At 47.8% G+C, this 16402-nt stretch overlaps 2 protein-coding genes across 2 annotated transcripts; both read left to right on the plus strand.

The window, feature by feature from the left end:
- Positions 1 to 342: 342 nt before the first annotated feature.
- On the plus strand, positions 343 to 9476 carry LOC142826579 (protein maestro-like). Its single transcript, XM_075919515.2, has 7 exons — positions 343 to 483; positions 1493 to 1675; positions 2560 to 2715; positions 3748 to 3882; positions 6099 to 6201; positions 7174 to 7239; positions 9335 to 9476. Exons 1-7 carry the CDS (start codon positions 436 to 438, stop codon positions 9406 to 9408), a joined length of 765 nt encoding a protein of 254 aa, XP_075775630.2. The 5' UTR covers positions 343 to 435; the 3' UTR covers positions 9409 to 9476.
- A 923-nt stretch (positions 9477 to 10399) lies between these two features.
- On the plus strand, positions 10400 to 14499 carry LOC142826578 (uncharacterized). Its single transcript, XM_075919514.2, has 2 exons — positions 10400 to 10726; positions 10825 to 14499. Exon 2 carries the CDS (start codon positions 11042 to 11044, stop codon positions 12212 to 12214), a length of 1173 nt encoding a protein of 390 aa, XP_075775629.2. The 5' UTR covers positions 10400 to 10726; positions 10825 to 11041; the 3' UTR covers positions 12215 to 14499.
- Positions 14500 to 16402: the final 1903 nt, after the last annotated feature.

Here is a 16402-nt window from a genome sequence, read left to right on the forward strand (position 1 = left end):
GGGGCTGAAGACCCTAGTGAGGGCAACAGGACCTAAAAGGCATTTGTTTGGACTTTGGGACTTGGCCAGAGGGCTGAGCCATGGAAGACTCACTAAGATCGACTGGCAGGATGCACCTGGGAGAGAAAAGGACTGTGGTATCAAATGCAGTCACTGAGAGGCTTTCAAGGGATGAGCAATCACCCATTATAGTGCCTAAAAGGAAAAATCCATGTTTTTAACACAGTACTCATTCATATAGAATAATAAATTACAGTGTATTACGTGTCTCCTCAAATTATATTCGCTATCTTAATGAACATATTAGAGCTAATGGACATGTTGATTTTATTTCAGCTAATGACTGATCCCATACTCAGGGAGAAGAAGATCCTTAAGTCTATCTTACATAGCTTAGAAGAAAGGTCACGGGACAATAACAGCATTGTCCGTCAAATGGCTGTAAGAGGCCTAGGCAATTTAGTCTATGGGGCACCTGAGAAGGTAAGATAGAATACTGAATACAATGCAGCATAACTAGAGAAACTAAAGGAAACAATTGCTCAGGATTTACAGAGGCCATGCACAATGCACTAGGCCAACGTCTGCTCTCTCATACCCCTGTAACCTCTTTGCAGTCAATACACAGCAGGTTTGTTCTCTTGGTAAGCTGGGCATAAGGAAACAATATGTACTTAATATGATCATATGTAAATGTATACTCCTAGGAATGAAGAGTGTAGGCTTTATTTCCACGATGAGAGATTCTATTCCAGGAAACAGAGACACTAAAAAACTCAAATCATGATAGATAATCAGCTGAACGTAAGCGCCCAGTACAAAGCTGTGACCAAAAGAGCTGAGGTGATCCTCGGAGGCATAGACAGAGGGATTCTGAATAAGAATAAAGAAGTTATTTTACCTCTGCTTATGGCACTGGTGTGAGAACTGCTAGAATACTATGTCAGGATCATGCCTGCAATTCAAGAAGGATGCTGATAAATTGGAGAAGAGTCACAAGAATTTTCAAAGGGCTAGAAAATGTGCCTTTAGATTCAATGGGGGAGGGAGGGGGAATGAAGCTAAACTAATTCAGACTGCTAGTAAGGCATACATTTTAATGGTAATTTTAATCATTGGAACCATTTACCAAGGGTTGTGGTGGGGTCTCTATCAGTAGCAACTTTAAAAACAAGATGGGCTGTTTTTCTAAAAGAGGTGCTCTAGTCAAACAGACATTATTTTGGGGAGGTTCTGTGTTGTGAAGGAGGTCAGACTGAATGATCACAATGGTCCCTTTTGGCCTTCAAATCTAAGTAATTAGAAATCTAATAGGATTACATAGGTGTAATATGGCACAGAGTTTGGCTTATTGTAGCTAGTACCTGATGTAAAATATAGCTATAGGTCACTAGGGGGGCAGATGAAATTCCCACTGCTTCATAATTGCTAAAAAAACATATTAGAAATGTGGTTAGTGGAAAGTGTTTTTTAATGTCATACGTCTGAACAGGTGAAAAAGTACAAGAAGTTTCTTCTGGAGGCACTGATCAGGACTTTAGAAGACACTTTCAGTTCTGAAGTCATTGTCGAAAGCCTGAAGGCCCTGGCCAACGTTCTGAACGAGCTGAAAGGGAAGGACATAGGTTCTTCCTTCAGAGACCTCACCACACAGATCCGGAAGTACTTCGATAATGTACGTGAACAGAAGCCTTCAACCCCAGTTCAGCTGACATTGATGAGGCTCCATTTACAATGCATGATGTGTCCTCACTGGGCATTGTTCATGTCAGAATGAAGTGATTTTAGGCCTTAGGGAAGAGATGTGTTTTATGGAGGAGCAGAGAATTAAGAAAATGAGGATGCCATCCCTGCTCCTTCAGTCTCACCCTTCTGTTCATCTTTATTTCCAATGAGAATGGCAAAGGAAGTATGAATACTAGATTAGGTAGCTGCATACCAAGGAAAATGGGCATACAGGGTGTAATAGACTGTTTTGGGCCTGCTCCATACGATTTTTATGTCAGATGGTTGAAATTATTCCATTTTGCAGAGAAGTTTGAGATTTCAAATTTTGGTTTTGTTCCTATTTGGGGGACACACCCCCCAGCCCAAATTTCAAAACTCTTTGTGAAACAGTAATACTATTCTCAACCCAGCTCTACTGGGAGCCTTGCCTGAGGGCAGTCTACTGGCAGACTATGCTGGAGACAGGGAACCTGGAAACACTGGGAATTAGAGGTGCCAGGGTGCACATTTCCTGGCTCCTTGTCAGCCTGCCAGACAGGCTGTTCTGAAGGTGAGGGCCAGGAAGCCCAAGATCCCAGTTAGCCTGCTAGATGGGTCACCAAGAAGCTGACCAAGTACCCCTACTTGGCTTCTGGAAGAATGTTGTCAAAATTGAACTGTCTTCAAAGTATTTTGATGAATCAACACATTTGGCCCAAACTTGATTAATTCCAGTTCTTTTAAACTTCTGTAGTTGGAATCACTCTACCCTAATGTAGAAGAGACAGCTGTGCTAGATACATGATGTGGTTATTTCTTCGTTACCAACCTGTGTGGCTTTCTTGGCTATAGGAGGACAACACTCTTCGTGCATTGGCCTTTGTCCTGTTTGGTATCCTGGCCGGCTCTGCAAAGAGAAAATGGAAGGACTATTTTGCCAAGCAGGTTAGACAGAGCTGGGTCACGCTTCTGCTGCACCTGCAAGATCCAAGCCCTGAGGTTTCAATGGTAAGAATGACAGTGACTTAATTACTAAGCAAAAAGAATCTTCCTCCTGATGCCAGGGGAGCTCTGCTATTCCTTCCCGCAGTGGAGACCTAAATTCTTCCCTCAGTTCATTGCCCTCCTTTTGAGTCAATCCCAGACAGGCTGGTCCTTAGCAGCCAGGGTTGTCTCACTGGAGTTCAGGATAGGTCATGGGTCTGATCCCAAGAGTTCATTCCTGCCTATCTCTGCACCCCACATTCCTGCCTCCCCACAACAGAGGAAAGACCACAGCTATGCCTAGTGAAGCAGCTTTCATAGCTACATCTGTTCTGAAAAAACATTGCTGCTATCTCCAGTTTTCAGTATTATAAAATCATAGAACCATAGGTTTGGAGGAGACCTCAGGAGGTCACTGAGTCCAACCTCCTGCCCAAAACAGGACCAGCCTCAACTAAACAATCCCAGCCAGGGCTTTGTCAAGCTAGGATTTGAAAACTCTAGATTTAGAGGTTCCGTTGCCTCCCTAGGTAAGCCATTCCAGTGCTTCACCACCTTCCTAGGAAAATAGTTTTTCCGAATCTCCAACCTAGACCTCCCCCACTGTAACTTGAGACCATTGCTCCTCATTCAGTCATCTAGTACCACTGAGAACAGCCTCTCTCCATCCTCTTTGAAATCCCCCTTCAGGTAGTTAAAGCCTTCTATCAAAGCTCCCCTCACTCTTCTCTTCTGAAGACTAAATAATCCCAAATCCCTCAGCCTCTCCTTGTAAATCATGTGTTCCAGCCTCCTAATCATCTTTGTTGCCCTCCATTGGACTTTCTCCAATGTATCAACATTTTTTAAGTAATGGGGTGCCCAGAATTGGATGCAATACTCCAGAAGTAGAATCCCTTTCCCCCTATTAAAGTCATGCTGGCATATTTTCTGTCTATTACTTCAGGGGAATCCCTTTTATTCTTGGGGTAGATGAGCAGTCAAGGACATGAGTTCCATTTGAATGAGCACAATACGTGTTATGGAACAATTCAGTGGTGCAACCCTCTTTTTCAGGAGTGCAGAGCTACATTTCATCTCTGTGCCCCATTTTTGGGACTGAAGAGGCTCCAAACTATACTTAATGAGCATCTTAGTTGGAGAACCGAGCTGAACCCTGAGGAGCTCCAGATGGATATCTGCAGACACCTTGTGAGTGACCTACAGAATTATATGAGATTATTGACAGCATAGGCTTGTGGTGTAGAAGCAGGGGGAATGTGTGATGGGCAATGTAAGTATCTATGGGTATGTCTACGCTACAAAGTTAGTTTGAACTAACGGACGTTAGTTCGAACTAACTTTCATAGGTGCTACACTAGCGCTCCGTTAGTTTGAATTTAATTCGAACTAACGGAGCGCTTAGTTCGAACTAGGTAATCCTCATTCCACGAGGATTAAGCCTAGTTCAAATTTACTAGTTCGAATTAAGGGCTGTGTAGCCCCTTAATGCGAACTAGTGGGAGGCTAGCCCTCCCCAGCTTTCCCTGGTGGCCACTCCGACCAACACCAGGGAAACTCTATGCCCCCCTCCCGGCCCCGGACCCCTTAAAGGGGCACGGGCTGGCTACGGTGCCCGTGCCAGGTGCAAGCCTGCCAGCACCCAGCCAGCAGACCCTGCACCTGGTGCGGATCGAGCCACCCACCCGATGCCCCCCAGCCCTCCCCCTCTTCCCGGGACCAGGCTGGCGGGTCCTGGGAGCTTGCCCGGGACCGCAAAAGGCGGGCTCCCTCCTGGGCTAGTGCGGACATCGTGGACCTCATCCACGATCTCCGCACTAGGCACAGGAAGGTGGCCGGCTAGGGCAGGAGAGCTGCCAGCCTGGCCACCCAGGAGCAGGTGTGCATGAAAATCAAGGGGGTCCACTGAGACCCCCGACCCTGAGCACTGAGCTTACAATGGCCATCCTGGGTCAGAACAAAGGTTCATCTATCCCAGTAGCCTGTCTGCCGACAGCGGCCAACCCTAGGGACCCTGGAGGGGATGGACCGAAGACAGTGACCAAGCCATTTGTCTCGTGCCATCCCTCTCCAGCCTTCCACAAACTTTGGGCAGGGACACCACTCCTACCCCCTGGCTAATACCACTCCATGGACCCAACCTCCATGGCTTGATCTCACTTCCCTTTAAACTCTGTTCTAGTTGTAGCCTTCACAGCCTCCAGCAGCAAGGAGTTCCACAGGTTGACTCTGTGCTTTGCGAAGAACAACTTTCTGTTACTAGTTTGAAGCCTGCTACCCATTCCTTTCCTTTGGTGTCCTCTAGTCCTTCTTTATGGGAACTAATGAAGAACTTTTCTGTATGCACCCTCTCCACCCAACTCCTGGTTTTAGAGACCTCTATCCTGTCCCCCCTCCGTCTCCTCTTTTCTAAGCTGAAAAGTCCCAGTCTCTTTAGCCTCTCTTCATATGAGACCTGTTCCCAACCTCTGATCATTTTAGTTGCCCTCCCCTCTGCCACCCTCTCTCTTCCCCTCTTCCACCTCCTTTTCCCAGTCTCCCCCAGTTTTGTTCAATAAAGACAGATTCCATTTTTGAACACAATTGTCCTTTATTTTGTACATCAAGAAGAGGGGCTAGGAAGGGTAAGTGGAAGGAGTTGAGGGAGGAATGGAGTACGCGCCCCCGGTGGGGAGGACTGGGCTGGCTCTGCGGGCTTTTGTGGTGGAAGCTCTCCTGCAGCCCCCCAATTGCCCCATCTCCCCAGATGGCAGGCTGCGGCAAGTGCAGCCGGTCTGATGGCCAAGTGCTGTGATGTGCCCAGTGTGGGTACTCCGGGCACTCCAAGCCAAGACTGCTTTGCAAGCGGGGCACCCCTGAGAACTGTCTGTCCGGGGTGGGGGTTGGGACCCTTTAAGCACAGCCCTCGGCTAGCCTGAGACAGCATCTCCACGCTCTAAGTCCTCCTCTGATGACCTGCCGGCACTGCTTCCGGCAATCCTTAAGCCCGGTTCAGGGTCCACTTAATGTGGACATGCTAGTTCGAATTAGTAAAACGCTAATTCGAACTAGTTTTTTAGTCTAGATCCGTTAGTTTTAATTAGCTTAGTTCGAATTAAGTAATTCGAACTAAGTGAGTTCGAATTAACGTTGTAGTGTAGACGTACCCTATTAGAGTGGGATACAGGACTGAGGGTGAGAGGAATGTAAATCTGCCATAGATTCCCACTTTCCCCACTTCTACACAGCCTCCTGTCCTTTCTTTTATTTACTTGTTTAACTTAAAAAAAAAGTCTGAGTGAGTCCAATAACTGCCAGCAGTGGCAAGAGGAACACAGACTGTTTACTTGTGGTTTGTAAAGGCATGTGTTGGCAGTCAAAGGGCATTTCTAGCCAGAGAGAGCTCATGTGTCCCTGATTTTCTCTAGGCCAAAGAGAAGGCTGAGCTACTGGAGAACTTTTACAAAACTACCATCACATACTTCTGCAGCAGCTGGGAAGAGATCCGGGCAGTTGCAGCCAAGTTAGCTGGTGAGAGAAAGTGTGCCGTGTCCCTTTTGGTATTCCCTTTGAGGTAGACAGAAAAAGTCCCTGTGTGCAGCACTGAGCTACTATTAATCTCTCCGTGCTGTGACTTCTCATGCATAAATGGAGATGTTAATGTTCTCCTACTTCTCCAGTGTGGTGTTAGGAGGAATTTGTAAGTTGCAATAGAATGCTTTGAGATGGCGCAGTCATTTAGTAGCAGAGGCTGGCACACTGTCACGTAGGGTATGTTTATTCTCCGATCAAACTAGTGTGCTAAAAATAGAGTAGCTGTGGCAGGAGTAGCAGGAGGGGTTAACTATTCCAAGGATGATCCCATCCAAACCCAAAAGTCTGTTCTCAAGGTGGCTAGCTCCTCCGACTGCTTCTGTCATCTTACCTGCATTCTATTTTTAGTAGTCAGAGTTAGTGTGGACTCAAACTATAGACCTAAGCTCAGTGTTGTTCACTGTTCCTTACTGGTGCTTCATCACTGGGAGGTAGGCAGGCCACCGCCACACAGTGCCTGCTGTTGCAGGTTCCTGATTGCCTTGCCCAGGAAGCACTAGATTCCTCCCCTTTGGCCCTGTGCCATCCTTTCCTTAGCACGCCCATGCAAGCCAGGCAAGCATTGTGGCCTAATTAATTTATCCATGTGAGATCCTTGCTTAGTACGCACTTATTCCTGGCCCCAGCCCTTTGTTCACACCACTAGATTAATACACTATCCTAGTATATCTCCAATAACTGACAGCAGTGGCAAGAGGAACATAGATTGTTTAAAGCAAATGAGGTTTTATGTAAACATTCTTAATTTTTTTCTCTTATTCTCTTCAGTGTGGACGCTAAACTTTTCTAGTATTTTCTTGCCTACAGCTCACCTTAGACCCACAATAGAAGCCAAAGGGCCAATGTTATCACCTTGCACTTAACAAGAGAAGGTTTTTTATTGATGTTTATTTTACACTGCTTATTTAGGCATCATCCTGGAACATACGGACACCAAAAATATGAAATGGCTGGACATGGAACATCTGTTGACCTGTAAGTAACAAATACAGGTGAAATCCTATTCATTAGTGAGTTATAAGGAAATTTAGCTGACAAGCAAGCAGTAACTGATACCACAGGTGTGAAGTGCATCAGCCACACATCAAAGGACAGATTCAGCTTTAGTCTGCTCTGAAAGAGGTACGTCTACACTACAGCGTTAATTCAAGTTAACTTAATTCGAAATTGTTCATTTGAATTAAGCTAATTCGAATTATGCATCTATACACAAAACCTATTTCAAAATAGCATTTTGTTATTTTGAAATAGCGCGTCCACACTGAGTGGACCCTGAACCGAAGTTCAGGCTGGCCGGAACCAGTGCTGGCAGGGCATCAGGTTAGGACATAGTGTGTGGGGCTGCTGCCTCAGGCTAACTGAGCTCCGTGCTTCACGGGACCCTACCCCCACCCCGAACAGACAGTTCTCAGGGTTCCCCGCTCGCTTGTCTACCCCGATGAGGGACAACAAAGCAGTCCTGTCTTGGAGTGCCCTGAGTGCCTGCACTCGGGACACCACAGCACTCGGCCACATGGAGCCAGAGCTGCCCCTGGGCACACCGGTGCGTCTCGTAGGGTTGTTGCCATCAGCCCAGCTGCACTTGCTGCAGGCTACCGTCTGGGGAGTCCATTGGGGGGCTGTCAGGATCCAGGAGGCCCTGCAGGAGAGTGTCCACCCCGAGGAGCCCTCAGAGCCACCCCGGTCCTCCCCACCGGGGGCTCGTGCCCCATTCCTCCCTCACGTCCATCTACTTACTCCTCCCTAGCCTCCCTTCCTGATGTCAAATAAAAGACATGTATGTTCAAAAATAGAAACTGGGTTTATTGAACAACAGGGTGAACCTCTGGGGAGACTGGGAAAAGGAGGTGGGAGAGAGGAATAGAGTGGGTGGGAGAGGGGAGGGTGAAACCTGGGAGGAGGAAGTTGGAAGGGAGAAGCAAAGGGAAGAAAGGAGAAGGGAAGATCAGGGCCCAAGGTTGGGGGTCTCACCGCACCAACTTGATTGTCATGCAAACCTGCTCCTGGGTTCGCATGTGGCCTTTGGTGGCCAGGCTGGCAGCTATCCTGCCATTGACGGCCGTGTTCCTCTGTCTAGTGCGGAGATCATGGATGCTGGGGCATCCCTCCCAAACCTGAATAAGGTCCATGATCTCCACCCTGGACCAGGAAGGCACCCGCCTTCTCCAGCCCCTGTCAGGCTCCTGGGTGCTGGCAGACTGCTCCTGAGGAGCAGTGGAGGGTTGGCTGCCAGTGCCTTGCTGGCTCACGTTTTGTGGCTACTGGCTCAGGGGCCCCAGTGGCCACTGCTGGCTCTTGGCTGGTAGGCTTGGATCTGGCACGGGCCAGGGTCTATCCCTTTAATGGCTCTGGGGCCAGGGGGAGAGGAGAGCAAGTTTTCCTGGTTGTGCCCAGTGTGGCCACCAGGGCTCCCTGGGAAGGGCTGGAGGCCCCCTATTTTGAATTAATTGTCTACACAGCACTTAATTTGAAATAGCTATTTTAAATTTGGTGTTACTCCTCGTAGAATGAGGTTTACCAAATTTGAATTAAGCGCTCTGCTATTTCGAATTAATTTCGAAATAGCGGTTTGCATGTATAGATGCTATTAAAGTTAATTCAAAATAACAGCTGTTATTTTGAATTAACTTTGCGGTGTAGACGTACCTGGAGGAAACTGCAGCCAGTGTGATATAAGTCAGTGCATCTCCTGGCTATCCTGGCAATGCCTCTTCCCAACCTGTGTGATCCACTCTTTGGGCTCCATCGGCTCCCTGGAAGCCACTTTTTGCTACCCCAAACTCCACACCATCAGATTTATTTCTGTCAGGAGATGTAAAATAACTTAAAAGCAGAAGCTATTGAGTCAATGGAGCACCTTCCAATTGGATGAGTTTCTGGTAGGGTCAGGGTCTCCCCTCTCCCCCCTCCTCCATCTCAGTTTGGAGCTTGGAAGGATCCCAATGGAGGAACCTAAAGCTTTGTTTGTACAGAGAGCTTCTGTAGCTTGGTACTCACTGGTACTAAATCTCCAGCTACTGCAGGCATAGGTGACTATATGAAAAGTGAGTCATATTCTCTGTAATTCCAGCTCTCCAGGTACTACAGAATGACCCAAGTCCCATTGTCCAGATGGTGGCAACTCAGGTCCTAAGAGACATCTGACCTGGATGAGTGCTCGGGGAATGAAGCACAGACAAATAGATCAAAGAGCTCCTGCTACCTTGAATGGGAACAAGAGAGGGATTGCTGGAGGACAATGTGCTCTGTCTGTGCCAGCTTGTTTCCAGCTTGCACCTCATATACTTCGGTGGGAAGCTAGACCTTGGTGGTATGCGGCCAGCTCTGCTATGGGGTAGGAGAGTAGTATAAGGGCCCTACCATCAATCAAACATTAGCCCCGCCACCTGACCCTGGAAGTCCCCCCCCCCCGACTCCCCGGAAGTTCCTTCTCCCTTGTCACCGGCAGTCCCGCCCCTGGAGGGTAGTACATCCGGGTCGAGAGGGACAGGTGACCGGAAGTAAAAAAGGATGTCATGTGACCCCCGTTAGGCCCGTCCCCTGTCACCGGAAGTCCCGCCCTTGGGGGTAATACATCCGGGGTCAAGAGGGGCAGGTGACCGGAAGTAAGGGGTGTCATGTGACCCCTCTAAGGACTTGCCCCGCCTCCCTCTACCAATCAGGAAGGGCTTTCCCCGTAGGACCGCCCCGCGAACCGCTTTGACCAATCGGGGGGCAGTTCCGGGACCGGATGACCCGCCCAGAAGTGGGTCGTGTGACCCCTCTAAGAACTCGCCCCACCTCCCTCCACCAATCAGGAGGGGTTTTTTCCCTGTAGGACCGCCTCGTGAACTGCTTTGACCAATCAGGGGGCAGTTCCGGGACCGGAAGACCCGCCCAGTAGTGGGTTGTGTGACCCCTCTAAGAACTCACCCTGCCTCCCTCTACCAATCAGGAGGGTTTTTTTCCCTGTAGGACCACCCCACAAATCGCTTTGACCATTTGGGGGGTGCAGTTCTGGGACCCGTTGACCAGACCGGAAGCTGGTCGTGTGACCCCTCTAAGAGCTTCCCGTGACACCCTCTGTCAATCAGAGCATAGCACTTCCCCATAAGTTCTAGCGCCACACAAAAGAAGCCATCTTGTTCCAAGAGCGCGTGTTTCAGAGAGCGTGCAAACGCTGAGCGGAAACATGGACTCCTTCACCACCCCCACCAGAAGTTTGGAGTTTGTTTTGGTGACGAGGGCCTTCCACCACATGAGAAGAAAGTGCCACATCAGCAACAGTTCCGAGGACGAGGGAGAGGCGAAAAGGGGCCCTTTGCCCCCTCTGCTATTGGATACACCAGAATCTGATCCCGAAACCCAACTCCTCCCACGGCAGCCTGACGAGCTAGACGGCCTCTCGTTATCTGTCCCTGTGGAGGATGCTGCCCATCTCTCCCAGGAGTCGGACAAGGTGAACGGAAAAGAAGTCAAACAGGTAAATGAAAAAATCGAGGTGGGGGGCATCATGGGTGTTTTGTGAATCTAAAAACCAGCAGCTGTAGCTTATTCTCTTTTTTGACAATCTCTTGCCAGGTCGACGATGACTTTCTAGAAACCTTTGAGAAATTGCACATCGGTAATCCTGTGGGAGTAAATCTATCTTGTGCCCGCTTTTTTTGCTCATATCTGACACATGGATCTCGAGAACAAACGTGCAAGAATGAATTAACTCGGACTCCCTAATAGCGATAGTGGTGGGGGTGTCATGGTGCCCATTTGCAGATGGCTGTAAAAGGGTGTGTTAATCCAGATGCTTAATAAAACTTGTATTAAATGTGTTGGTGTGAATGTGTTCCTTCCATACTTACAGCATCTTTTACTAACACAAATAACAGTCATGTCTACGCAGATTGCTCTGTTAGAGAAAATATATTACACCCCCAGGGAAGCTGGCAGCTTTGGTGGGGTGAACCCTCTGTTTCAAGCAGTCAAAAAGCACAGTAAAACTTTGAACAGAAGACAGGTAACATCATGGCTTTCGGACCAAGACGCTTACTCTTTGCACAAGCCTGCTCGAATACATTTTAAAAGAGACAAGACCATTGTCTCAGACGTGGATGCACAATGGCAAGCAGATTTGGTGGATATGCACCGGTTCTCCAAACGCAACAGCGGTTTTAAGTATATTTTAACAGTGATAGACATTTTATCAAAATATGCCTGGGCCTTAGGCCTAAAGGACAAGACGGGCAAGGAGGTAGCCAAGGCCTTTAAAGCTATTTTCAGCGAAGGTCGCGTGCCTCAAAAATTACAAACGGCTCGGGGAAAAGAATTTTTAAACAAACCTTTAAGTGGATTGTTAAAGCGGCATGGTGTCCACCATTTTGTTACTAACAATGAAGTCAAAGCGGGGGTTGTGGAGCGATTTAACAGAACTTTAAAATCTAGGATGTGGAGATATTTTACAGCCCACAATACCTTTCGCTACATTGACATATTATCTGAGTTTATAAAGAGTTACAGCTGGAGCTTTCACAGAACTATACGGACCAGACCTGCTGATGTGAACCCCGCCAATTCTCTGAAGGTCTGGAAAAGTGTTTATGGAGATGATGTTAAAATAAAACAGGCTGTTGTTCCTTTTAGAAAAGGGGACCACGTGAGACTCTCTAAAACCAAAGGTGCCTTTAAAAAAGGTTATGAACAAACATTTACCGATGAGATATTCATAGTGGATGAAGCCTTAACCAGGGGTGAGAGACCTGTCTACCGATTAAAAGATTATGAGGGTGAGACAGTGACGGGGTCGTTTTACCCTGAAGAATTACAAAAGGTGAACCCCAAACAAGACAGGATTTACAGGATTGAAAAAGTTCTAGCAGAGAAAGGGAAAGGAAGAAAAAAGCAGCTATTGGTGAAATGGCTGGGGTGGCCCAACAAATTTAACAGTTGGGTAGAAGCTTCTCAACTCTGTAACGTTTAAGCGAGAATAAAAACAATCCCACCTGCAAGGAGAGAAATGGGGGACGGGGGCTTCTACATCACTCTGCCCAGCAACGCCAGCTCTGGGGTTTTTCCCCAAAACACCAGCTCGGCCTTTACAATACAGCTAATAAAGTCGTTGGATCTCCCGGGGGCCTAGGAAGTGGGGTTAGCGGAAATACAATATCCACACAGCTGGAACAACATTACTGAGGACACCCCTTTCCAAATCACCTTTGGAGATAAACCATGGAGTTATATCCTACGGCGAGGTTATTACTCAACTATACCCGAATTATTGGAACATATGAATAGCATTGTGGCACGTCATTCTGGACCGCCTGATGTTATCATGAATTATGACCCCGTGAGTAGAAAATGTAGACTTAAATCCACCGATGCTACTGCTACGTTTTCTACCCTCGGGGAGCTAGCTAACATTCTGGGTTTGGCCCCCGGGCACAGTGTCCAGAAGAGTCCCTTCTCAGCAGACATCACAGGGGGTTTCAACTCCTTGTATCTATACACGGATATTGTAGAACACCAGTTTGTGGGGGACTTTTCTGTCCCCCTGTTACGCTGCGTCCCTGTCAGAGGAAATAACAATGAGTTTGTTACCATCACCTACGATAAGCCTCATTACGTACCCATCAGTCAACACCACATCGACACCATCACCATTGAAATAAAGACGGATCAAAACAGATGCGTTTCATTTCGCTTTGGCAAGGTGATTGTGAAGCTGCACCTGCGTTCCCGGAAAGAGCGAGGTTTCTAAAAAGCAAAACACTATTATGGCGATCGTAAAAAATTACGGTGACTCCAAAGTCTACAGCAACTATTACAAAGCCCAGGCTGGATATGCCCTTCCTGGATATCATGGAGCCCCTGTGATGTACGGGGCCGGCGTGGGCGGTATATTCCGTAGCCTTTTTCGAAAAGCTGTACCGCTTTTGCGAAGAGGGCTAGAGATTATTAAACCCCACATAAAAACAGCCGCTCAAAACATAGCCAGAGATGTGGTAGGCCACGTTTCCCAGGCTGTCTTGGAGAAGGTGGGGAATCCGGCTAAACAGGAAGGGTCAGGGCTGATGTATATTAAAAGGAGGAAGAGAAAGAGAAATGCGTCATATCCGCGACGCACAGGACCCCCGAAACCCTTTAAAAGAAGAGCCTTGACACGCAGGACAGGCCATAAGCAAAAGTCCAAGAGGAAGCCAGGGAGAAAGAGGACACGCTCTGTACCTGGTAAAAGAGATATATTTTAGTCAACATGGCTTTCTTCACTGCGGGTCGGAAGAGTGCACCAAATCTGAACTAGACTTGTTTCAGATAGCCCCTACGCAGACCAGCATTGAGAAAAGCATCTACATCGAGGTGCCGCCTCTGTCAGCCGTGACAGAAACTGCCCCCATCGACTTTTTTATAGCAGGGAATGGCATAGATTATATGGATTTAAACAACACGCTACTCTACCTTTGTTGCAAGATAGTAAAAGGCGATGGGACTGCACTCCCCAGGGATGCCGCGGTAGGCCTGGTGAATTACCCAGTGGCCTCTATTTTCAGTCAATTGGACGTTACATTGGGAGACCGCCTAATAAGCCAAAGCAACAACTGTTACCCTTACAGGGCCTTTATTGAATCGGTTCTCAATTACAGAGACGACACCCTCGCTACACAATTTTCCGCCGGACTGTTTTACAAAGACACTCCTGGACAACACGAAAAAACAGAGCTGGATGGTGAGAATCTAGGATTTGTGAGGTGTGCAAGGCTGACGTCCCAGAGCAGGACAATGGAGTTGTTGGGTCATCTACACAGCCACCTGTTTTTTCAAGAAAAACTTTTGTTGAACGGGGTGGATGTGAAAATTAAATTGACACGCAGTAAAGCACCCCAGGTGAGGGGTTTAAAGGCAACTGATGGTTGTTTTTCTTAATTTTTCTTCTTAAAAACAATGAACAATTCAGAAAAAATACCTAGACATAATATATATCTATTAAATAGATATTCTATATATAGAGAAGTGTTTTATTTAAAGCAAAATGTGATCAAGTTCAAAAATTATTTTTAGAACATGACAAACTTCACACACTGAGCCAGTCAGACAGTTTAGCCAATTTTTGTTTTTTAGAAGGCAAAAAAGGAGTTGGTGTTTCTCGATCCATCCCAGCGTCAGTGGCTGAGGCCTTCAGGCGTTCCAAAAGAACTCTGTTGTCTGCACTGCCCATGATGGAAGATGGGACGTTTAGTTCTGCCATGGCATTGATAAACACATCCCATCCTTTAGGTACATGTCTACTAGGGACAGAACGCGTCTGGGTGACGGCTCTGACTAAGTCAAGCATGTTAGAACCATTCACCACCGAGCCTTTGTACACAAATGCACCTTTATCATTCCAGGAAGCGATAGTTTTATCCTGGCCCAGCTTATTTAGCAACACTGAGGCGTTTTTCTTATAACGCTTATTCACGTTATCCAACAGCTCCTGAACCACAGAGTCTGAGGTGTTTTCTGTTTCTGGAGGTTTGGCGGTGTCACTCTGTTCTGGTAGAAACAGACTTATTTTCCTTTTATCTGCATCACTTTGCCTCACGTACGTTAGGTATCTCTGAAGCACAGCGCTGTAGAGTTTAGCCTTTTCGTATTCGGCTAAGTCAGTCCTTTGAAGAACAGACTTCATTTCAGCATCCAGTAAGCGAGTTGCAGTTGTTCTGATATTTTCCTCCACTGGAGGGGGAGCCCTTAATTGCTCCAGCTGATGGCTGGGCACCAGGTACATTTTTTCTGCATACTCCATTATCGGTTATTCAAAAGCCCCGTTATCAGAGGAACAGCAAAACTTAACAAAGGGCCGATAAACCCCCCAGACTGCTTCACCAGATGCTTCTTTCTTTTAAGCGAGACCCTTTTATTAGACAATGTTTTTATAAGCGTGCGTTTCTTTTTCAGCACGCTCACTTGATTCTGACTAAGGACGGTATAAACACCAACGCGTACAATAGAGCGCATAACTTTTTTACGCTTATGATGTGGCACTGGCTCAACTAGGTCAATGCACAGCCACCTCCTGAATTCTTCATGGCCGTCATCCTTGGCGTTCTCTTCAATGCTTTGTATCAGTGTTGAGCAAAAACAAGGTGGGCCCGGTTCGTCTTCCTCGTCCGATGCAATGCTGTCCCGGGTCTGACGGTCAGCTAGAAAGGCATCGTCAAGCTGTCAAAAGATTGCCAGAAAGAAATAATGTAAGACGCTCTGGTCATTTTTTTTTTAAAGTTTACAAAATCCCGGTTTCCTAACCCCATGATGCCCCAACTTCGATCTTTCATTTACCTATTTGGCTTCTTTTCCAAGCGTCTTGTCCGACTCCTGAGAGCCATGGGCACCTTCTTCCTCCAGGCCATCTAGCTTGTCTGGCTGCATCGTGAGCGGTTTGGTTTCGGCGTCAGATATTGGTGTATCCATCAGCGGCTGGGCCAAAGGGCTCCCTTCAACTTCTCCTTCCTCCTCGGAACTGTCGCTGATGTAGCGCTTTCTTCTCGGCACCAAAACAAAGTTGGTGAAAGAAGCCATGTTTCCGCTCAGCGTTTGCACGCTCTCTGAAACACGCGCTCTTGGAACAAGATGGCCTCTTTTGTGTGGCGCTAGAACTTACGGGGAAGTGCTATGCTCTGATTGGCAAAGGGTGTCACGGGAAGCTCTTAGAGGGGTCACACGACCCGCCTCAGGTCTGGTCAACGGGTCCCGGAACTGCACTCCCCGGATTGGTCAAAGCGATTCGTGGGGCGGTCCTACAGGGAAAAAAACCCTCCTGATTGGTAGAGGGAGGTGGGGCGAGTTCTTAGAGGGGTCACACAACCCACTGCTGGGCGGGTCATCCGGTCCCAAAACTGCCCCCCGTTTGCTCAAAGGGGTTCGCGGGGCGGTCCTACAGGGAAAAACCCCCTCCTGATTGGTAGAGGGAGGTGGGACAAGTTCTTAGAGGGGTCACACGACCCACTGCTGGGCGGGTCATCGGGTCCCAGAACTGCCCCCCCGCTTGGTCAAAGCGGTTCGCGGGGCGGTCCTACAGGGGAAAATCCCTTCCTGATTGGTTGAGGGAGGCGGGGCGAGTCCTTAGAGGGGTCACATGACACTCCTTACTTCCGGTCACCTGCCCCTCTTGACCCCGGATGAATTACCCCAA

The sequence above is a fragment of the Pelodiscus sinensis genome, chromosome 1 (assembly GCF_052426305.1).
Source record: "Pelodiscus sinensis isolate ZL-2025 chromosome 1, ASM5242630v1, whole genome shotgun sequence".
NCBI classification, from domain to species: domain Eukaryota; kingdom Metazoa; phylum Chordata; order Testudines; family Trionychidae; genus Pelodiscus; species Pelodiscus sinensis.